At 40.4% G+C, this 24,000-nt stretch overlaps 1 protein-coding gene across 2 annotated transcripts in view; it reads right to left on the reverse strand.

Moving 5' to 3' along the window:
* Positions 1-24,000, reverse strand: part of taok3a (TAO kinase 3a) — a 129,284-nt gene that overhangs the window by 65,404 nt on the left and 39,880 nt on the right. For both annotated transcript variants that reach the window (XM_017711188.2, XM_017711187.2), the window contains exons 2-3: positions 13,429-13,517; positions 2,863-3,070 (exon numbers count right to left, since the gene is read on the reverse strand). In XM_017711188.2, coding sequence (XP_017566677.1) covers positions 2,863-2,994 — 132 coding nt within the window. In that variant the 5' untranslated portion in view covers positions 2,995-3,070; positions 13,429-13,517. The remainder of the gene's footprint in view (positions 1-2,862; positions 3,071-13,428; positions 13,518-24,000) is intronic.

The following is a 24,000-nucleotide window of genomic DNA, read 5'->3' on the forward strand; positions in this document are numbered from 1 at the left end:
GCTGCATGAAATAAATGTAAATGTTTGTTTATTTTTTGTTCCCCTTAAATGAACAGAACACGTGTTCTACACATCACTACATGCTTACAATTTACTGCTGAAAGCCAAAAATCTCTGACGCTCTTTGTGTTATTTTATTAAAGTGATGTTTCCAGAGCAGATCACTGAAGAGACGCCGTCTGTTTATAGTTTAGAGCCCAGATTTGGGGAAAAACGGCTCGACTTTCAGTAGAAAAACAAAGTTCAGCTTCTTTTATTATAAGGGTTTAAAATGACATCACCGTCTATTAGACTGGAGAGAAGAGCTACAGCCTCACACGACGCCCAGCTTCTGAATGGAGCTTATGGAATATGAACGTTATGAAGAACATGAAGCGCGGTTTGGACCCACCGGTGGTCTCAAGGAGTTGAAGAGGTTGAAGTCCTTCATAAAAAAAATAGTGATTAGCTAAACATACACAAAATTGTCATTTTTAGGGCATTTTCTATCTTATCCCCTAAAATTTGTGAATAGCACCAAGACTTAAGTGTAAAGTTCTAGTAATTATCCAGAATAAATCATATTTGACAATTTACTATGCGTGTGAACAGATAGATATACACAAGGTTTACATCTAATAATAAAATTTGCATGATATCAAGTCTATATTATTTAAATCCATACTGTACTAGAAATTAAAAGCTTGCATTGTATATAAAATTAGAGATTGTGACAAGTCCAATTTTTAATGGTAGTGTAAATCTAATGTGACTCATTGTGCAATTACCATGTAATAAACATGCTTTTAAAGATCTTTTAGATTTTTTTTTAAAAGTGAATTTGAAAGATGGATCTTGGTCATTTTGTAAATAATAATTAACAATTTTATTTTTAAAATTTAAATGTAAATGTGTCCCAAAGTCTGAAAATCCTAATTAAGCAGTGTCAATACCAGAACACGTATTTTCTGTAATTACTTTTTTTAGTGTTCTAATAAAAATATTATGATCTCATGAAAAGACAACTATCCAAAGCTGTGTCTGCTCATCATGTACTGTTCGCTAAAACCATCACGACCTAAAGAGTCACAACAATCACTCAGTGAAGTTTCGGCAGTGTGATGACGGCGTTGGTTAATTTTGTTTATTTGAATATAATAAACATCGTTAAGGTACAGCGTCAATAGACTAAAATCCTTTTGCTTTGAAAGTTCAAAATGTGTTTTTAACTCTGACTTTGAACAAATTCAGTACAATGATCCATATATAATATATACTATTTATACACACCACATTACAGGTGGGTAAAAACATGATATTTGATATAGATCATAATAAATTTCATCACAATATATTGTGAATAATATCTTTACTTAAATAACACTGACCAACTGCATGGGTCATTATAAAGAGAGCATAATCCGTCCTGTTTAACTGGGTTTAGTGCAGTATGTAAGACTGTACATCTATAGCCTGACCGTATTGTTAGAATGCGGTGCTGATGTGCCGTTTTTTTTGTGTTCAGACTCCTCAAACCTTTTCCTTATAAAACGTCTTGTGACATGTATAAAGTATTATAAAAGTGTTTAAGTATTGTGGTTCATTTTTGCCGTATTGCTAGGCTCATTAGTTCAAACATGCAGGCACTGTTGCTCTCACTACATGTCAGTTACTTATTTTTGTTGTATGAAAATTTTACTTTCACATAATATTTTAATGCACAATTAATACATGCTTTCACGCATAGCTAGGTCTATATATTAAATGGAAATTCTATTAATTTTTCAACATTTCTGCATAAGCCCACTTCACAATGCACTACAGTCCCCAGCATGCACTGCAACACAATGTGCGCTCCGACTCTTCTACCCCAACAACAATATTCTATTGTCTTCATGAACTTGCAGCAAAGAAAAAGATGCCAGTTGTTGAGTTAAAGCAAACAGGTAGGTTTAAAAGACTCATACTGATGTAAATTTTGGATATTTCAAGTATTCATGTAATATTTCAAGGTCAACTATAAACGCCTGTATTTTACGGTTGACGATTTGGGATATTTTGAGTAAACAAGAAGAAGTTTGAGTTTAAGCAAATTGTTCGTTAAAAATGAAATAAAAACAGGTGTTCTTTGGTCCACTGATTTGAGACTTCTTCATTTAAGTCGTTGTGATTGACGCCACAGTAAAATGTTCCCTGAAGAAAGATTTTTCTCAGATTTTCAGATTTATAACTATTTTACCACCAACAACATTGCACTGGTGGTTTAGGATAGCAAATAAAACGGCCACATTTGTAGTCATGGGGACCCCTGGGTCCTATCACCACCACTGTAAAGAAATCAGAGGGTGTACAATTCACTACATCCATCCATGTAATGTCTACACCTAGATTACGCAGAAATGCTGATGGAATTCTGACCAAACACCAGAATAAGTGTTTGTTTTCTGGGTTTGTTTTCAGGGTTCTTAAAAGAAATTAAGCATTAGAAAAGGCATTAATGACAATGATTTGGGGAAAAAAAAAAAAAAAAAAAAAAAGTATCACCCTACTAACCAAAAATACTAATAAAACCAAAATACTAAATACTAAAATACTAATAAAACCAAAATACTAAATACTGAAAAAAAAACAATAAAACCAAAATACTAAATACTAAAATACTAATAAAACCAAAATACTAAATACTGAAAAAAAACAATAAAACCAAAATACTAAATACTAAAATACTAATAAAACCAAAATACTAAATACTGAAAAAAAACAATAAAACCAAAATATTAAATACTAAATACTGAATGATAATCCAGAGAATTTGTTCTTGCACTGGCGTCTCTGTGGCTAAACCTCGGTCTGAGAAAGTGGGCGTTTTAGACGAGCACTCACGAAGTAAACTGCGCCGAAGCTCCCATGGCCGATCTCATGGAGGTCACAGAAGACTTCTTCCGGGTCATCTTTGAAGAAGAGGCTGGCGAGCTCGGGGTCCTTCAGCGCTCCTTTCCGCGTGGACGAGGGCATGTTGAGCTAGACTGAATGTCTGGAGACCACCCGCTGCTCACCCTCTTCCGCCAGCGCCGGCATTTATCTGATCTACCTGAGAGGAACAGGAACACAAACAGAAATATCAGAGCTGAACCAGTACGACGCGGCGCCGCATCATCTCAGCACATCATATCGCATTACATGCATCCAGCGCACCATCGCAGCGAGAGCGCCAGCTAACACACTGCAAGGCACAATTTTAGTTTCAAACGTACAAGTTCAGGCTTCAGCAGACCTGCTACCACTGCTTTGACTATTTTGTCCACTTTTTTGCCCAGTAATATACTTCTGTCTATTTTTCTAGATACACAGTTACATACGCATGAACAGTTTGACTCCCCGTCAAATGAGCCGTTTTGTTCATTTTCATGTTAGACATCTTTTACACAATTAAATATGGAATTCTTCTGCACATTTTTGTGCACTTTTTTTTCAGGGCTTCTGCACATTTTTTAAAAATAAAAATTCGCTTCTTTTTAAAACCTTTTTAAGAAAACAGCAGAAAAATTATAAATAATTTACATTATACACACACACACACACACACACACACATACACATACATATACATATACATATAAATAAAGTCTTAGGCACCCAAGACACATTTTCAAAATCTTTTTTTTTTGTGTAGCTTGTGTTTATTTGCTGAGAAAAGTCTTAATATTTGAATAAACAAAATTTATAGAATATTAATTAATAATGATTTTTATATAAAATAGTGATTTTATGTAAGTGGGTTTGTTTAACCATTTTCAAACCTATACACGCCCGCACGCGCACACACACACACACACACACACACACACACACATTATATATATATATATATATATATATATATATATATATATATATATATATATATATATAAATGACCGTTTTCTGCTTTTAGTTTAGTACACAGACACTCAGGCAGAGACATGGATGCACAGGCAGGCAGAGACACAAACAGACACACAGACATGCAGGCAGAGACACAGACACGCAGACAGAGACAAGCAGACAGAGACAAGCAGACAGAGACACGCAGACAGAGACACGCAGACAGAGACACGCAGACAGAGACCCGCAGACAGAGACCCGCAGACAGACAGAGACCCGCAGACAGACAGAGACCCGCAGACAGAGACCCGCAGACAGAGACCCGCAGACAGAGACACAGACACACCGAGACACAGACACACCGAGACCCGCAGACAGAGACACACCGAGACCCGCAGACAGAGACCGTGATTGATCCAGGTTACATACTCAGGATGTATTAATGTAGGTTAGAGACTCATCCTGTAATAAATCCAGGTTTAACACAATACCTGCTCTATGTAAATACTACAAATCCGTCTTATATGCTTTGTAAATATGCAGTAGATAAACTTTATTCCCACTCAGTCATAGTTTACTGAATTTATGGGTATTTTTCTATTCCTACCTAATTTACATCTGGTTTTATTCTTATTTTAATTTCTGCCCAATATTTGCAAATTTATTTGCAAATATTTATGATCCCCTTGGGATCAATATCGTACATACATACATACATACATACATACATACATTCTTTCTATCCATCCACTTCTATTAATAGTAATAACAATAACAATAACAATAATAATAACAATAATATTAGACTCATAAATGTCTAATATTTTAGTGTTTAGTTAAAACAAGTAACCTTCTATATAACCATAGAATTATATAGGACTTATGACGGCTTTGGTGCTCCTGCTGAATGCGAGTGGAGTGAGTGAGGGATGTGTTGAAACTGAGCGTTCTCAATGGATTCGTTTAGTAATTCCATTCATTTCTTGACTTACTAATGAATGAATTCACAAAGGCAGAATTAACAGGCTACCGGTCTAAATTAGAATGGCTCAATGTCCTCCCTCGTTTAAGCACCTTTTTTCCCTGCGTTAAAAGGCAGAATGACTGTAGCACTAACTAAACCTATTTCTGAGAACCAACAGGTCAGCTCCTGATAGAATGTCAGTGTCTGTCTGCGAGAATCGTGACGGTTTACTCAGAAAAACTGTGTCACGTTTGAGGGGGTTTACTGAGTCAAGTGAACAGAGCACGCATTGCTCACCGTGATGCACACGCACGAGCTCTGACACACACACACACACACACACACACACACACACACACACAGCTGCAGATACCTCTGTTCACTGAGTCAGAAGACATATGACACATAAACCAGCCAAAATAAATAAATAAATAAATAAAAAATAGCGCAGCAGGCGCACGTAATTCTATGAATAATTCCTCAGTGGTGTCAAACCCACCATCCACTTCACATGAATGAACTCATAACAACTGGATATTTTGCTAGGTTTTTACTGATGGATTACGTTATGGAAAAAAACTGTCCCACCATCTGACCTCCTGATTCTAGGCCTGGTACTGTTATTAGCCATTACATCAGCTTCACACACCCTCAAACATAAAGGACGGAAAAAAGGGGTCTTTGGAGCGACACAGAGCCACATACGGTCAAAGACCCACGGTTATAAATAACGGCCTGTTTGTACTTTGCAACAACAAAGTGATTTTTTTTAAAAACCTCTTAAGACGTCTGGTTCCCATCACCACCACTGGGAACAACCTCGGCTTGGTACGTTTCTCTGGAACGGAGCGTTTCGCACCAAACCACTTCTGAATGACTTCCTTTACATCTTAACCATTTCATTCTGCATGGAGTGTTGAAAAATGAGTGCAGCTCCTCTTTTAATGTAAAGGTTCAAGGAAGAGCCCTTAAACTTTCATTATGTCACCCTCTGAAATGTTCTGCGCACTCACAGATCTCTTTCTCAGGCATGGTTCTTCTATTTTTAGAACCCTGTTTAAAAGCCCATGCGTCAAACACAAGTCCTGCAGGCCAAGCCAGGCACAGTCCTATTCGGCCCACGGTCCATCACTCGCCGCCGAGGTTCATCGCTGGAGATCCTTATAACACTCATCACTGCAGGCCGGGTGAGAAAGTCGGCTGGCCCTCACTGGCCACACGGCGGGAAACACACTGGTTTATTTTCATTAATGACGCGCTCTCTGGCCGTCTGCCAGAATATACTTCAGTGATGTCTGTAAATAATGGTATGTATCAGACTCGCTCCCGTGGCTGGATCACATGCCAGGTATCGAGGGTTTTTACCAAACTGGGGAAAATGTGCTTTTAGTTACAGCACCAGCGAGCTGGACCCTCACTAGAGGACACACTACAGCTCAGCTCGCTGGGTCGCTCGGTCACTTTAACCTTCTACTCTCTAACCTCCACTCTGCCTGCAACTGTTTGACCTGATTTCTTACCACTTTTATGTCATTATTTTATTTTATATATTATTTACCAATTTTTATTCACATTCTTATTCTAATTATAATTATTATTGTTGAATTAATGTCATTTTAACAAATTTGTTTTTTTTATTTAATCTTCCTTGTTTTATTTTGACTTGATTTTATTAACCTTCACGTCTTATGTATGCTTTCATTTCTGTTTTATTACTTTTATTATAATTTTATGCATTTTTATTATTATTAAATGTTTCACTTTTTATACTTACCTGATCTGAGTCTTCACTTTACTTTATTGGAATTTACTTTTATCATCTGATATGCTCTCACACATCATCACCCCCTCAACTCGGCAACACTGTAAATGAGGGGCACCCTCAATGTTCCCCGAGACTAAATAAAGGTCGTGTGTAGTTCAAGCTAATGGTCAGGTTTAAAGAACCTACTGTACGTTGGAGACATTTAAAGAGGTGTAACAGTTAATCTGCAGCTAATGTAGTCTATTGTTTTATATAAAACAACTCGTTTTTATTTAAAATGATTTCTTAATCCTTCAAGTATTCAGTGCCTATTTTTTGCCGTTGTAATTTTACCATATTCGGAATAAATAAAGGCCAGTTAATCGTTTTTTAACATGGTCCTTCTAGTGATTGAGCTTGTCGCCCCTGTTTTAAAGAGTGAAAAACTAAGAAAAGCAAATGTCAGACACTAAATAGGTCTCGGCTGATCAGCTGCATTTTGGTGGTGGGTGGAAATGATGCCTTTTTTTTTTACACAAATGCTGGCAGGTCAAGTCAAGTCAAGTCAAAGTTTATTCATATAGCGCTTTTTTTAGCATCCAAGCCCCTGTGAGCATCGGGAATGGCAACAGAAGCAAAGAAAACCCCCTAAGAGCGAGAGGAAGAAGCCTTGAGAGGAACCAAGACTCAAAAGGGGAACCCATCCTCCTCCGGTCGATACCAGACAGCAAACAGTGTCCGTATAAAATATTAAAATACAGAAACGGGGGAAAAACAGGAGAAGCAATGGTTATAATTAGACAGCAGGTTAGTAAACGCTGAGAGAAAATCCCACACGCTTTGACTGAAGAGCTGCTGCTGTGTTTTGATGAGGTTTCATCAGAGTAAGAGTTGAAGTCACTGACCCATCAGTTTGAACGGAAGGCCCATTTGATTCGGATGAGAGATCCTGATTTGGGTCACCGAACGCTCCTCGCAGAGACGGGGAGCGAAAATAAACAGGTTTTTTTGCAAGCTAACAGAACATCCATCATCCCGACTCGGACAGACTTGATTGGTTGGTGCAATACGCTACAAGAAAAGGACGCATATTGTCTGGCTGTTGCATCATGCTTGCGTCTGTTTGACTCCCCGTGTCTGTCTGTCTCACTCTCTCTCTCTCTCTCCCCGTTTTTCTCCCTCTCCTTCAGTTGCCGCCGTCTCTACCACTTCAAACGCGGACTGATGTGACGTGCTCTGTTTGCTGCGAGCTGACTGGCTCAGACCAAAGTTCCAAACACCAATCAGAACTGCAGAAACGATCTTTTCAGTGGAGGAAAGTGGTAGTAAAGTGAGGGATAGAGGGAGCGTTAAAAAAGAAAAAGAGCCGATGCGAGTCACACAGAGAGCTCTAGAGATGACCCCCCTTCAACTCAACCCACCCCACCCATACAGACATGATGCAAGAAGGTGCCAACAGGTTGTGTATGAGAGAGAGAGAGAGAGAGAGAGAGAGAGAGAGAGAGAGAGAGAGAGAGAGAGAGAGAGAGAGAGAAAGAAAAAGAAAAACAAAAAAATAAAAAGAGAAGCAGAGAGAAAAAGAAAAAGAGTTACAGAGATGGAGAGAGTGTGACAGCAACAGAGAGAGAAGGAAAAAGCAAAAAGTAAACAGAGAAAGAGGAAAAGAGAGAGAGAAAGACAGAAAGAGCAAGAGAAAAAAATGAAGAAAAAAGCAAAAGAATAAGAGAAGGCGAGATGGAGAGTTAGAGAGATGGAGAGAGATATAAAGAGAGGGAGAAAGCAAAGAACAAAAATAAGATGAAAAGACAGAAGGAGAGAGAAAAATAAAAGAATTAAGATAGAGAGAGAGGAAAAACAGGTAGAGCAAGAGAAAGAAGGAAGAAAAAAAACGAGGGGAAATAGAGAATAATAGAGATGGAGAGAGTGATGGAGGGAGAGGGAGAAAGCAAGAGAGAGGTAAAGAGAGACAGAGAGAGGAAGACACAGAGAGAGAGAGAGAAAGAGAGAGAGAAAGAGAAAGAGAGAGAGAGGAAGACAGAGAGAGAAAGAAAGAGAGAGAAAGAAAGAGAGAGAGAGGGGAAGACACACACACACAGAGAGAGAGAGAGAGAGAGAGAGAGAGAGAGAGAGAGAGAGAGAGAGAGAGAGAGAGAAAGAAACAGTAGGCAAACTGAGAAAAGAGAGAGAAATAAAAAAGAAAGTAAAAAAGACAAAGAAAGAAGGAACCACTGAGTTGTTGGTGCTACTCTGTAAGATGTGGTCAGTAATTCCAGATGTGCAGCTCTACTGTGTGTAAGAGGGCCGGGCCGGGCCGGGCCGTGCCGGGCCGGGCCAGGTCGGTTTAAACAGATTAGTGCTGATGACGGTGCGTGATTACAGTTATCAAACCTGCTTCTGCTCCGTATAACTGCACTCGTTTCTCACGCGCTCTCTGTTCTCAGCAGAGAAGCTGCTGCATCATTAATTCATATGTGAATGTGAGTGCGCAGAGAGTGTGTGTGAGTGAGTGTGTGAGTGAGTGTGTGAGTGAGTGAGTGAGTGAGTGAGTGAGTGAGTGAGTGAGTGAGTGTGTGTGTGTGTGTGTGAGTTGCTGAATAAAACGTGTTTGACACGCAGGTCAGAGAAGCTCTCTGGACGCAAGCGTCCACTTTCCGTGTGGTCTCCTGAACACGTGAGCACTTCGCTCACACCTATATAACCGCACGCCAGGATGGGCGAAAACAGACCTGGTGTCCCGAAACGTGACTGACCACCCAACAGTCCATTATAGAATGAGTCAAACTTTTACAATGAATGAATAAGCAAGCAAAACACCTGGAGAACCGAGGGCCGGAGCCCAGCAGAGTTTGGTGATGTTCCTGCTCTAGAACTCCATCCAAACCTGGTAATTAACTGATGAGTTGAGTCAGGGGAACTACAAGCAGGAAAGCACCAAACTGTGCAGGAATCCGGCCCTCCAGGACTGAAGTTCCCCACCTCGGCCTTAAAGGGAAAGTCCACTGATTTTTCAAACTTTCAGCATAATTAAACGATTAATATGTAAACTCGCTGAGAGGGCCAGGCGTACGTACGAACACAGCTGCAGTAAAAGAGAACGTGCCTTGATGTGACTGGAAGACGCGCTCAGTGCACCTGGTTTTTCTTTCATCACGGAGGAAGCATGAGTTCATTAACTTTATTAATGTGCATTTAAATGTCTTCTGATCGCATGATGTGCTATTAAATAATTTCATTAAATTAATTACAATTCCCAATGTCCCAGCACTACTTAAGAGTTTAAAGTGTATAAATACAAAAACAAATATTAGTACTTGAGATGACAACTATTATCAATAGTATTTAAATTATGATAATAATAATAATAATAATAATAATAATAATAATAATAATAGTAGTAGAAGCAGCAGCTGTTGTTGCATAAATACATTGTGTTTAACAAATATTTCAATTTAACAGTGCAATTAAACAGGACTCTTATTGTGACAACACTGGCATTCCTGCTTAACACAGATGTTTTGCCAAAGTGGTCAATCAGGCATTTTCAGTGGATTCGTTTAATAATAATTTGACAAATTCCAGATTCGGACACACTGCATCAACTGCTCTGTCATGAACAAACTCGCTAAGGCAGATTTAAAAGGCTCTTATTTTGGAAATACAAAATTTCCTCCCTTTTCTTGAAACAAAGGGTTTATGCAACATTTCAACACCAATAAATGTTCAAAATATACCCATCACCCCCAGACCCCAGTTCAGACTGATGTCGCATACAGATCGCATTTAAAAGCAAAAAAAAAATTATTTGGTGAGAAAATCGGACTTGGGCCACTTTTGGCTCGTGTTATGAATGACCTCAGGCGCACTGCACATGCACAGAATCCTTCTATTCTGGTTTAATTCCACTTTTTATCAAACAGTCAAACTCAGTGCTGACTATTGAGAGGCATCTTAAGTAAATTTAATTAATACGGTTTCGTGGTGTTTAAGTTGATCTGCTATTTTATTATATGAATCAAAATTAATACATAAATTTCTTGTATTACTGTTTAACTAACTTTGACTTTATCACCTGTCTGTAAGCACTTTGGGCTGCGACCAGCATGAAAACATATTTACTTATAAATTATATAAATAAAAATTACTACTACTACTACTACTACTACTACTACTACTACTATTTCCTGCTGTGTGCGCACAGCCAAAGAAGCTAATTATCTGCATGTTATCTCTGAAATAATTCTCAGATAACCATAATTGCTAAAATTGCTTGATATTACTGGCCAATCGATATATCGGTCAAGCCTTAAATTAGTGCTGGAGCTCAGCTCTGTTTGCTGTGCACACGAATCAAAGACGCTGGGGCTCCAGTTTAACCCCTGTGTGTATGGGCTGAACATCATACGTGTGTAAACAAATCATATGAAAACGAGAGATGGAGGGATAATTATTTCACTCCTCTCTCTGGGAACTGCAGAGGAGGACTTTGATACCAGAACCAGGATCAGCATCATCACCCTCTTTAATCAGCGCTCACGCGCACTCGATTCAGCGCGGCTCGAGAATATGTCACAGAATGAATAAATGATGACTGCAGCGTCGTTCGCTCTGACGGAGGAACATTCACCCAGACTCCTCGCTGAAGTTGCTGCTCGGCTGAGTGAGCTCAGTGAGCAACATTTACCTGAACTAACACTCACAACCAGGGTTAATAAACCCAGAGCGGCCAAGATGAGGGAAAAAAAAAAAGACTCTGAAATATTTAGATCACATTTAATATCTAATGTTTAGATGAAATATGCATAAAAGATGAAAAAAGGAGGAGAGTGATCCCTGTGGAAACCGGCGTAGTGAGAGAGACATGAAGAGAGAGAGAGAGAGAGAGAGCGAGAGAGAGAAGAGCAAACGCAAGTTGAGGAGGGAAAGAGAGAGAGGCAGAAATAGAGTGAAAGAGACAGACCGAGAGAAAGAGAGCGAGAGATTAATTAATGAACTTGCTTACTTACTTATTTACACCATTTCAAAAGGCATCAGCTGCTTTTTCCATTGTGTTAACATTTCATGATGATCGGACCAACAGAACTGCCCCACAAATAACCTGATTATGTAACAAGATTAAATAAACGAATTAAACTAAAATTAAATAATAAATTAAATAGAATAAAATCTTGTTACATTAAGGTTAAGAATGTATTTCTCCTGAAAAGCCACGACTGTAGACATAAGAGGTTTTTATAGGATGGCAACAATAAAATATATACGGCATTGTGTGTGTTTTCTTTATTTATTTTCCTTTTTGTGAAAGATGGAAAAACATCCTCTCCAGTTCTCAGGGTCATATCCTCCCTCCCCCCCTCATCCCTTGCTCCACATGTGACTCAGCAGACAGCATCGCTCATGGCACATATGAGAGAGAGAGAGAGAGAGAGAGAGAGAGAGAGAGAGAGAGAGAGAGAGAGAGAGAGAGAGAGAGAGAGAGAGAGAGAGAGAGAGAGAGAGAGCGAGCGAGCGAGAGAGAGAGAGCGAAAGAGACAGAGGAAGAGAGAAAGAGAGCACTGCTGCCTGCTTTAATTGTGTATGATGGCTTCACTTCACCAGGCAGCTTTGCTCCATTTACAGCAACACTATATTAACAAGCACGAAAACACTGCACAGTTCAGAACACACAGCCACTGATACACATTCATATGTACATAAATACACACTATACCAGAACTTTGGGAGGAAAGAGGTGTGATATATATACACACACACACGTCATCTATAAACGAATAAACATCACTCTATCTAGTGGCAGACGAAAACACGAATCATGTACTTGAGTTAAAGTAGAGACCCCCAAGGTAAAATATCACTCCAGTAAAAGTAGAAGTTCCTCCCTTTAGACCTCCACTTGAGTAAAAGTACTAAAGTATTTACCTTCAAATGTACTTAAGTATAAAGTAAAAGTACTAAAAGAGTAATTCTGGCTCTGATGTCCTGTTATCATTTTTATAACCAGACTGGCTTCATGAACTCATTTCAGGTGAAAGTCCTCCAGCGTCTCTCTTGGTAAACCAGTCTTTTAATAGAACGTCATTAATTAGTGACGCTGACGTCTATTAAAATGATCAGAAGCACAAAACACTGAAGGTAAACAGTTTCCATCAGGGAGAACCGAGTGGCTCTGAAATCACTTTTTACACACAAGCAAAGTTTCAGTTTCAGATTTATTTACAACTTAGTTCCAAGTTTAAGTGGAATAAAAACTGGCTTTAAACTCAGGATCACAGATGAGCTCCTTTACTATGTTGATCTGTAGGCGTCTGTTCATAAACATAAACCAGCCCAAACTCATTTACTATAAAATGAACTGGTGTTTGTAGAAATTCAGAAAAAAGCCGCGTCAGTCTCGACTGCATATGTGGACATATTTCTATATTGAGCTCTATTTACACAAAGTTAGGTTAGTTCATCATTTATGTTGAACAGACTCTCCCAAAGTTTTATGCTGCTGCGCTGACGTTGAACCGCGTGCTGCACTGGGTCGGTATGACCAACAGGTCAAAACCAGCTCTAAACAAAGTGACCGCTGGGCCCTGATTGGTGCTCTGGCTTTGCGCTTCTTTCGTTTTGACATGTTACGTTTTTATACACACAGAAACCAAAAGGAACAGATTTCTCTGAAATGTAGTGGAGTGAAAGGAAAAAGTCGCACCAAAATCAAAACTAGGTCAAAACTGGATGTGACCTATGACACTAATGAGAGGTGGTGAGGCTCATGTTACACCCACACTAAACGACTGGGCTTTTTAGAGGTTTATAAAGTCTGGAATTGAATTTCGACCTCAATCAAAAAAATCATATTAAAGTTGAAAACAGGTCTAAATCGTACACATACCTTTAACCGAAGTGGTGGATGGATCCGGCCGCCCGTGTCTCTTCTACTCCTCTACCACTGATTCATGACCAGCAGACACGATCAAAGTCCTGTAGAAAGAAAGTCAGTTATGTTTATTGTTGTTAGTATCACTGTTATTATTGTTACTGTTGCCCTCATAGTTACGATTTGTTCTTAATGCTTTCTAACTTAATACCGCTGCCGTTAACATTGATGTTACTGTCAGGATAATTAGTCATTTTTATAATCATTACTGTTAATGCTAATATAATACTTTTCCTACATCTTTCTTCTTTTTTAAATCTTCTCATTTGTAAAGCACTAAAGCACATTGAATGAACATAGTATATGAAAGATGCTCTCTCTATATCCTCTCACACACACACACACACACACACACACACACACACACACATATATATATATATATGTGTCTGCCTTATTGTATTACTGTTGAACACTGTTATTGCAGCTTCTATTACACTTATTGTTATGATTGTTAATGTTGCAGTTATTACCGTTATTGTTAATGTTGTTACTGATGGCCCTCAAAATTATTTATATTTTTTTATACGAGCCCATTTCACCATTAGCCGCACTACAGTTGCCAACATGCCTGCAACATAATGTGTGCTACCATCCCCCCACCCAACAGCAAGCTATGGGACAGCACCACATTATTTAAAATATATATATTTTTTTTTAATTGTAGATTGGGGACATTGAAAAGACAATATATTCTATTATTTTCTAGAAAACAATTCCTTTTTTAATTAAAATCATTTTTAATTGAGTATTCCGTGCATTTTTTTTGCAGTTTTTTTTTTCATATTTTGAGTAAACAATGGCCAGTTGAGGTCACTGCAACGTGGCTAAAAATAAATGAAATCAAAACACGGCTGGCCCACAAATTGTTGACTTTTTTTTTTTTTTATATGGCCCTTTTAGTGGCTGATTTTGACACCCCTGACCTAACAGGACAAAACATTAAATGTAAGTTTTAGGGTGGATTACCGCTTTAAAGTTTATATAGTCCTGAATTTCGGGGTCACTGGTAGGGATGATGCTACGAGGCCAATCAGTTACATCAACAGGACAGCGACCTACCAGTGATACCAAAATCCAGGGTCAGAAGGTGGACTCAAAGCCCCGACTCGAAGACCCCTGTCGTAGTGTTTTCTGTAGTCATATTTATTCATGTTTGTTGACTTGTTGTATGCTGCTGCTGCCATATCCGCCTGTCTGCTGTTCTGTGTTAAATGTAGCCGCGTCCCAGAGGAGCCGCATTTCGGCTCAACCCACGGCAGGAGCGCCAAAATTCACTTTGAACGTGAGGGAGAATGAGAGGTGACCAAGGGAGAGAGAGCCCAGAGATACACAGTGTCAGTTGCACACCGAGCTATAATATTACTGAATAAAGGGATACTTCACGGACCACCCTAAACGTGTAAGCGACCTGAACCAAGGCCAGGGGTTTGACTCACCAAGCGAGACATGCAGACAGTTCCTGCTTAAATTTCAGCTTCACAAAGCCAAACAAACACAAACGCGCTTAGCTCATTTTACAAAAATGGTTAACAACTTTCTCTGGAAAGCCCAGCTCAGACACTCAAGCTGGGATTAGTCCTCGTGCACGTGCATATGAAGGCACGGCATTCATGACAAACAGCCAAACACAGGAGGCAGGACTTGTTGAGATTTTTTTTTATGATGCTTTTTTAGGGCCACTGTTAAAAATAAACACAAAAATAGTAGATCAAGAATAAAGTTGGAATATTTAGAGAATGAAGTCATAGTATTTTGATAATAAAGCCGTAAAGCTGCAATATTTCGAGGATAAAGTAGGCGCCATAACACGTTGGGCCTTGGTTGGACCGGAGTTTCATCTCACTCTTTCGGGACCAATCATTTCGATTATGATTCTTATCGTCTCCTGTGAAGCTACATGACCTCCTCGAATGGCAAGGAGATGTAAGCACCAATAGCCAGCAGCACTGCTGTGTCTGATCCACTTAGACCAGCGCAACACACACACACAGAGGTGCTTGTGTCTCTGAGGAAGCACACAGTAGCCTTCACCCTCCCAGCTTGGCAGCATCACATGAATCGGGAGAAGTGGAGAGGACTACCCTGGGAGAAAAACTGGGTAAAAATAAATAAACACGTATGAAAAACGAACTGGAATTGCTCACTGAACGTTAATGACTGGGCTTTTCTACTGAAAAAGGCAGACAAGAGAACGAGGGCTGCCTTTACTGATGCAGCTTCATGCCAGCCTGTTGAACAGGTGAGCGAAAAATAATCAAATGTAAGCAGGTAAATCCAAAATATGCCCAAAATCGCTAATCCCGCACTTACACAACCGGCCTGGGACAAGCAGATTTCCCCTCACAGACACGGTTAAATATGTCAGATCTGTGAGGGAGGGGGCAGATTATTTCCTGAAAAAGGGGTCGAGGACTCCCTTTAGAATTTAAATCCAAGCAAACATCCCTTCTTTTTTTGGCCACAATCTCCTCTCTCCAGTTTTTCCACTGGCCTCTCCTCCCATCATCTCTCCTCTTTCTCTTTGCTTTAGCCTGTCCTCTCTTCTAATGCGGCCCTTTCTTCTCTGTTCTCCACTCTTCCTCTCCTCCCTTCGCTATTCATCTCCTGCTTTCTCTTCTGCCCTCCCTTCCCTTCTTCCCTAATCTCCTGCTCTCCTTGTCTCTTCTAGTCTCTTCCCTTCTCCTCTCTGCCGCTCCCAGCACTTTTCCCTTGCCCTGTCTTCTTCTTTCCTTTCCTCTTCTCTCTTTCTCCTCCCTCCTGCTCCCACCACTCTTCTCTTGCCCTACCTTCTCCTTTCTTTTTCTACCCCTCCTCCCTTTCTCTCGTTACCTTCTCTTTTCCACCTTTCTTTTCCTTCCTTCCCTTCTCTACTTCTCTCCTTTCTCCTCCCTTCTGGTCCCACCTTCTCCATTCTTTTTCTTCCCCTTCTTCCTTCCTTCCCTTCGTATCTTCTCCTTTCCTCTTCTCCCTCTTTCTCCTCCCTTCTACTCTCTTCTGCTCCCATTACTCTTCTCTTGCCCCATCTTCTCCATTCCTTTTCTTCCCCTCCTCCGTCTCTCTTCTTACCTTTTCCTCTTTCCACCATTCTTTTGCTCCCTTCCCTTACCCTCTAGTTCTCTCCTCTTCTCCATCTCTCCTCCCTTCTCCACCCAAAACTATTCTCTTGCCCTACCTTCTCCTTTCTCTTCTTGCCCTTTTCTCCTCTTTTCCTTCTTTCCCTTCTCTTATCCCCCCCCCCATCTCTTTCTCTCCTCTTATCCCCCCCCCCCCATCTCTTTCTCTCCTTTCCTCTCCTCATCAGCTGGCTTCTCTTCTCCTCATCAGCTGGCTTCTCTTCTCCTCATCACCTGGCTTCTCTTCTCCTCATCACCTGGCTTCTCTTCTCCTCATCACCTGGCTTCTCTTCTCCTCATCACCTGGCTTCTCTTCTCCTCATCACCTGGCTTCTCTTCTCCTCATCAGCTGGCTTCTCTTTTCCTCATCACCTGGCTTCTCTTCTCCTCATCACCTGGCTTCTCTTCTCCTCATCACCTGGCTTCTCTTCTCCCTTTCCATTCCCTCTCCTCTCCTCTGCTCTGCTCTCCCTGTTGGCTTTAACAGGGCAGGATGAATAAGAAACAGGCTGAAGAGGAGATGAGTGTATTGTGTCGTGTTTGTGAGTTTCTTGAATGATTCATCGCTTCAACATCAAACGCTCCAAATGCGCCTTGCATGGAAAAACATCAGAGGCTCTATTCCCATCTCAGAGAACCAGCCGGAATCAGCATACATCAATTCGCTATTTTTTTAACACATTATCATCATAATTATCATCCTGTAGATGAGAGAAACCACAACACAGCTTGGTTTCCGGCGTCCACCATTCAGAAAATTAAGAGAAAACTCAGGAAGTCTCCAATTTAAAAAAAGATACCCGGATCAGACCGACTTCTCCAACTATTCATGTAATTATCAGCCTCAGAACTGCAGCCTGACCACAAGAATGACAGACCAATGGAATTAAAGCCATCGGTTCTGGGCTGTTTGCTCTAACGGTGGAAACAGGACTATAAATAGGTCAGGAGCGGATCCTAGATCAGCCCTGTTAGGACACAAATGGCTACAGAGCTACCTGGGAAAGCGCTTAAGGTCAAACATGACAGCACTTCCATCCCATGAGACTCTGGGAAACAAGACAGAGAGCCAAGCAAGAGAGCCAAAACCTACCAGGTTTTCCGAATGAGTACTTGGTGATACTGACATAATTCAGAATCACATTTTTTTCCCAATATATCTCAGTAGTCAAGTTTACATGAAGCCTAATAATCCGTTAATAATCCGACCAACAGCTCAATCAGAATAGAACACGTCCATGTAAACACCTTGATCGGAATAGGCTAGTCCGAGGCCATTTGGAATATAGTTTCTATCCGATTGAATGAGTTGGGTAATCCTGTAAATAATCCGTTAAATGGAAGAATAATATCTGTGTAAACACCCGTATCCGATTACATTCCTTATCGAACAGTTTAAGTGCGTTCTGCATGCGCGTCATGTCACATTAAGAGTTTATACCGTCCAACACGGCGGAGCAGAAACTGGTCTGCGGAGGAGACGAAGTTCATGCTCTGATCTTTAAAAGACAGCTGTGGGACAGATGTCCAGCTTGTGTCTCAGAACACGACGCCTTCCCGTCATCCTTCTTTAATAAGGACATGTGAAGGACGTTTTACTGAATGTGACATCATTTTAAAGTAATTAAAAACACAAGCACTGCTCACTGCTGCTCATCTCACTCTGACTGGACTCTCCTGATGTTCGTTGTCATGGTAATATCTACACTAAGCGGTGTGTGATTTGGATCTGAGTGCTTGTAGTGAGCATGTAAACGGAGATTTTCATCAGATTGTTGAGTAGAGTCTTAATCTATAATAATTGGTATGTGTTCAACTGGATTGGCATAAATCTGCATATAAACACAGCCAATGTCAAATTATATTTATGTTAGCATTAATAAATAATGAGCTGCTTCCTGAGTGCTGCCGTTTAGATTTTGGATTGCTTTGTCTTTCTCTACACAACGGAAAATTACGTATTTGTGTATCCACTCCAGCACCACACACACACTGGCGCACCACCACCACGTCAGTGTTACTGCACTGCTGAGAATGATCCACCACCCAAATAGTACCTGCTCTGTGAGGGTCCATGGGGGTCCTGACCACTGAAGAACAGGGTAACAGAGTATCAGAGAAACAGATGGACTACAGTCTGTAACTGTAGAACTACAGAGTGCAGCTATACAGTAAGTGGAGCTGATAAGATGGACAGTGAGCGTAGAAACAAGGAGATGGTCATAATGTTCAGCCTGATCTCTATAAATGTTCTTGGGGACCCTAAGCTGGTTCTTAGTTAAATTAGGACTCTGGAGCCAAAGCCAAAGCAAAAATCAAGGCTGGTGTCATTACTGCTCGGGTCCTGTCACTTCACATAAGAGTAGCTCCTTTCACACCACAAAGCACAGCTACCAGTTCTCCCACAGGAATCAGAAGACCTACAGGCTTGAATGGGTGCCCTATAGCACATAGACGGCCAAGCTGATGGGACTGGGCTAAGTGCAGTATGGAGCCATACATGCTTCTCTCCTGAGTCTCACTTGCGCACGTGTGCATGACAGCTTGACATTCACAAGCGGGAATATATCTGTGGCGCACGGCTGCGAGCCAGCGGCTCTTTCTCTGGGAGATAAGATAAGAAGTGTGGGTCACTGCATCTCATCTCAGCTACGCACAGCAGGAGTGGCCGGAGTAACCAACTGTAGGGAAGAATCACTTACTCACCGTTTTCGATACTTGTGTCATGCTCGACTTTTAATCCATGCAAATGTATATTTAGACTTGCACCATGTTGAGACAGTCGATGTATCTTGTAGATGGGAGGAGCCTCTATAAAAGTATAATTCCTCTGGGGTGGATTTGTGGAGGTTGAAGGGTTTTGAAATGTGTATTTATTTATTTATTTATTTAAGTACGTATATATGTATGTATGTATGTATGTATGTATGTATGTATGTATGTATGTATGTATGTATGTCAGTTGGTGAACACCAAAGGAAGGCAGATAGCTCACATTGTTCCAAGCCAAATATCTTTATTCAGCGATATAACTACAGTAACTGTCATCAAATCGCCATTATAAGGGTCATTCTACAGAATCGGCCACTCTATCGCTCCATAGGAGCCACTGGTGTTACCGATCCTCACTGGTGTTACACGTAAGAAAGGCGACACCAGAGACGTTTTTAATGAAAAATGCATTTTATAAAACGGCTGCTACAGAGCATCAAACCGCATGTCGTCAATCAAGGAATCTCCACTAAAATATGTAAATTAATCCATTTGTGCTCTATTTTTTCACCGTTACCTCAGAATAAAGTCGGTCACACCAGTGATGTCAACTAAAAGCTCCATACGAAATCATGAGCTAAATGAGAGACGCAGTGGACTCAGTGGACTGAGCTTTTCTTCACAGATCCTCAGAAAACAGGTAAAAGGAAGTCGAGTGATGTCATCAGTCTGACTTTTTTTTTCTTCTTCTTCAAGATTAGAGATTTTTTTGTTGCACAGTAAAACCAGTGACGTGACTCCTGGGGACCACCAATTTTAGGATACATTTTATAATGTTTGTTTGGCTTTTGTTTTCTTTGTGTCATTTAATTTATATATTCCACAGTCACGAATAGATTACTGTAGTTAAAAAAAGCAGAAAAACTTGTTTTTAACTTAAAAAATATGGCACACCTGACTGTGGGGACGAGCACCTCTGTGGTGGCTGGAACTCTACATGACTGCTAAATTGAGGCTCAAAGAGGTGAAACTTAAAATAACTTGTTATATTTTCAATTTTAAATAAATTGTAACCCTAACCATGTTTTTCAAGTATGATATATCTGTAAAAGCTAGGGACAGGAAAATGGACGTTTCTGCAGGATGACCTATAGAGAGGATGTATTATTAAATGACAGATGGTCAGATGAGCTAATGTTAGTTAAACAGCTTACCTCAAGTTTGGCTTCTTTTCTCTGGCTGAAAGGGTTAAATCTTGTCTTTGACATCAATTTTGTGCTAAATAAAGACAGAATCATTGCTTTCTTTACAGTTTCTTTGGTGACCAAGGCAAGTCACTCTAATGCAAGCCTGGTTGTATTTATTAGCCTGTAGACTGTGTGACAGCACAGGGACTCCCAATGACTATATTTGTTGTAGGTTTGTGTAATGCATGCTAAGTGTGAGGATTTCATCAGTGGTCACAGGACGCTGGTGGCTGGATATTTTGGGTTGGTGGACTATTCTCAGTCCAGCAGCGACACTGAGGCGTTTAAAAACTCCAGCAACACTGCTGTGTCTGATCCACTCAGACCAGCGCAACACACACTAACACACCACCACCACGTCGGTGTTACTGCAGTGCTGAGAATGATCCACCACCCAAATAGTACCTGCTCTGTGAGGGTCCACGAGGGTCCTGACCACTGAAGAACAGGGTAACAGAGTATCAGAGAAACAGATGGACTACAGTCTGTAACTGTAGAACTACAGAGTGCAGCTATACAGTAAGTGGAGCTGATAAAGTGGACGATGAGCGTAGAAACAAAAGAGGTGGTTATGATGTTAATGCTGATGGATTAACACACACACACACACACACACACACACACACACACACACACACACACACACGGCTCACTGCCAGTGTGCTCACTGCCCCCTTGTGTGTGTGTGTATTCACTAGTGTGTGTGTGGTGTTTCACTTCACGGATGGGTTAAATGCGGAGGTGAAATTTCCCCCAATCACTTATTAGCATCACAGCCTCAACCACAGCCTGTAAGCTGCCACGCTGAGTGATTTTATCCACTCTCTGACCGTTGAAGCCAGATCAGATTAAAGTGAAAGTTTCATAGTGAGCTAATAACTTTAATTCACTTTGTTGTTGTCAAGATCGAAAGTAGCTAGTATAGATAAACGGGCGTGTAAAACAAACAGCATCTGGACTTTTCACTCCGACCAAAGCCACATACATTCTGCACAGACGTCAGAGAACAAGACGCTGAATAAATGCATTCTATGGCACTTTTAACCTGGACTAGGACTCGAAGTGTCCAAGCGCATGTGTTGACTCGTACTCGCCTCTATTGGTCTCGACTACAACAACAGCAACGGAGAGAAAGAGAGAGACACAGATAAAGAGAATGCAACAGGCAGGCAGTCAGACAATGTGCTACACAAACAGAGGCAGGCCAGCTGATGTAGTAGATAGCAGATAGCTGCTGTTATGGAGTCTTCAGGATTGATTACAACCAGGAGACACACACACACACACACACACACACACACACACACACACACACACACACAGTGCACACTCCATTAGCTCTAGTAAGCCCTCAGCTAACACACACTTGTGTGTGTGTGTGTGTGTGTGTGTGTGTGTGTGTGTGTGTGTATATATATATATGTGTGTGTGTGTGTGTGTGTGTGTGTTCTCTCTGCCCCAGTTTCATTACCGAGAGTCATCATTAAACAGCATTTAAAGCCAAGTGCTCTTTCATTTAGAGCATCAGGCTGAAAAAGAACTACATCTGCATCACACAACCCTGAAAACCCATCAGAATGAGAGAGAGAGAAAAAGACACAGAAAGAGAGTGAAAGAGAGCAGAAGAGAGAAATTAATATCGTAATGTGAATACTGTAATATAGGTCAAAGGCACTGAGCTGTAGCAGGCCGGAGCGGCTGCCAGTTATTTGAGACGGCTGAGTGGAGGAGGATTTGAGCAGGGAAGCAGGCCGCTGATACTGCAGCCACAGGGCCTTTGGGCCCCGGGGCCCGCTCTGCTTGGCGCTAACCACTAGACCAGAGCAATATGGCCTTATCACTGTTTTTCCCTACTTTTCCAATATACATAATTATTCACAGTTATTATATGCATTTTAGGGCTGCAACATACAGTCATTAGCAATTTACTGTCCAACTAGAAGCCAAAAAGTTTGTGAATGAAGCTTAACTTGGCTTTATAAAGCGGTTGCTATGAAATTCCAGGCAAGCTATATATAATTCACATATCGGTCAAGTTAAAAACAAACAAACAAACAAAAATTCCCTCCTTCCTTTCCTATTTATTTATTTTAAAAGTGGTACATCAAGCTAAGCTGTATTACGGCAAGAAAACATTGTAAAATTGACAATTTTCTACTTGGAATTGGTAACACTTTACTGAAGGGTTGCATTCCTACGACTACATGATGTCCACATGAGCCTTTAACAAAAGCTGATGACCCTACATAAACCTTCCGGCTTACTCCAACAAGCGCCAGGTGACACAATGGCTGCTTTTGCATGTTTTGATGTCAGGAACTGAGGCCCGTTGGAATAAACCTTCATCAATGTCTATATAGTTTAACGGCAGTTGTCAGTTTGATAGTGATCTGGTTCGTTTCATAGGATTTGAAACTCATCTTCAGAAAAATACACAAATAACATGAGAATTAGGGGTTAAACTCATTATGTGCATTACAAATTTCTGTACCACAAAGAAAACGATGAAAAAAAAAAACATTTTTTTTTTTATTTACTGTCTCTTTTATAGGCCGACGCATAAGATGAAGAAGCGTATTTCAATGCTTCTGAAACCAACTGCAGTTGGGAAACAACAGGTTTATCCCACAATCCACAATAAGGCAGACTAACTTTGTCTATGAACCCTCAGGGGCCTCTAATCATTAGGGAACCCTCATGGCTCTTCCTTCAGAGAATGCCTAATGATTTCTGGGAACTAAAACATACATGACTGACTTAGCTCAATGGTATCTAATAGAAATATACTCTGCAAGTGTTACAGCTAAACTCTTCACTCGTTATTAGGTTTTAGATGGAAACACAAGGGTTAAACTCTTGAAATGATGAACTTTTTTTCTGCATGGGGCCTAAACAGATACAGCTCAGACTTCAAGAGCTGAAAAGAAGTCCTACGTGTTACATTAACTATCAGCGTAATTAGAAAGCAACAGAGAAATCAACCAATCAAGTCAAGTCAAGAGGCTTTTATTGTCATTCCTATGTACAGGTACACAGTGGAGTGAAATCACGTTCCTCCAAGAACATCACGGAGCAACAAGGAACAAAAAGTACAAAGCGCGAACGTGCAGACGTCGTGTGCAAACAAAAAATTAAGCTAGAAAAAAAGGTAACACTTTATTTGAAGGCTACCTACATAAGGGTTTCATAAGAGCTGAATAATGCATTTATGAAGCACTACTTAGAACATTTATTAAGTGCTTATGTCGGTTCTCGCAACCTGACAACACGTTTTATGAAATAAATGACATTGTACTGACATAATATGAATAAACGTTGAACATATTTACAGCACTAAACATTTAAAACACTATACATAACTATATGTCAGCATTCTTAAGACGACATTGTATTAATATCAGGTGAAATATGCCTGGAAACCACCCCCTCTTCCCTCCATGGCATAGATATGA

Source organism: Pygocentrus nattereri, chromosome 20, assembly GCF_015220715.1.
Source record: "Pygocentrus nattereri isolate fPygNat1 chromosome 20, fPygNat1.pri, whole genome shotgun sequence".
Classification (NCBI taxonomy): Eukaryota; Metazoa; Chordata; class Actinopteri; order Characiformes; family Serrasalmidae; genus Pygocentrus; species Pygocentrus nattereri.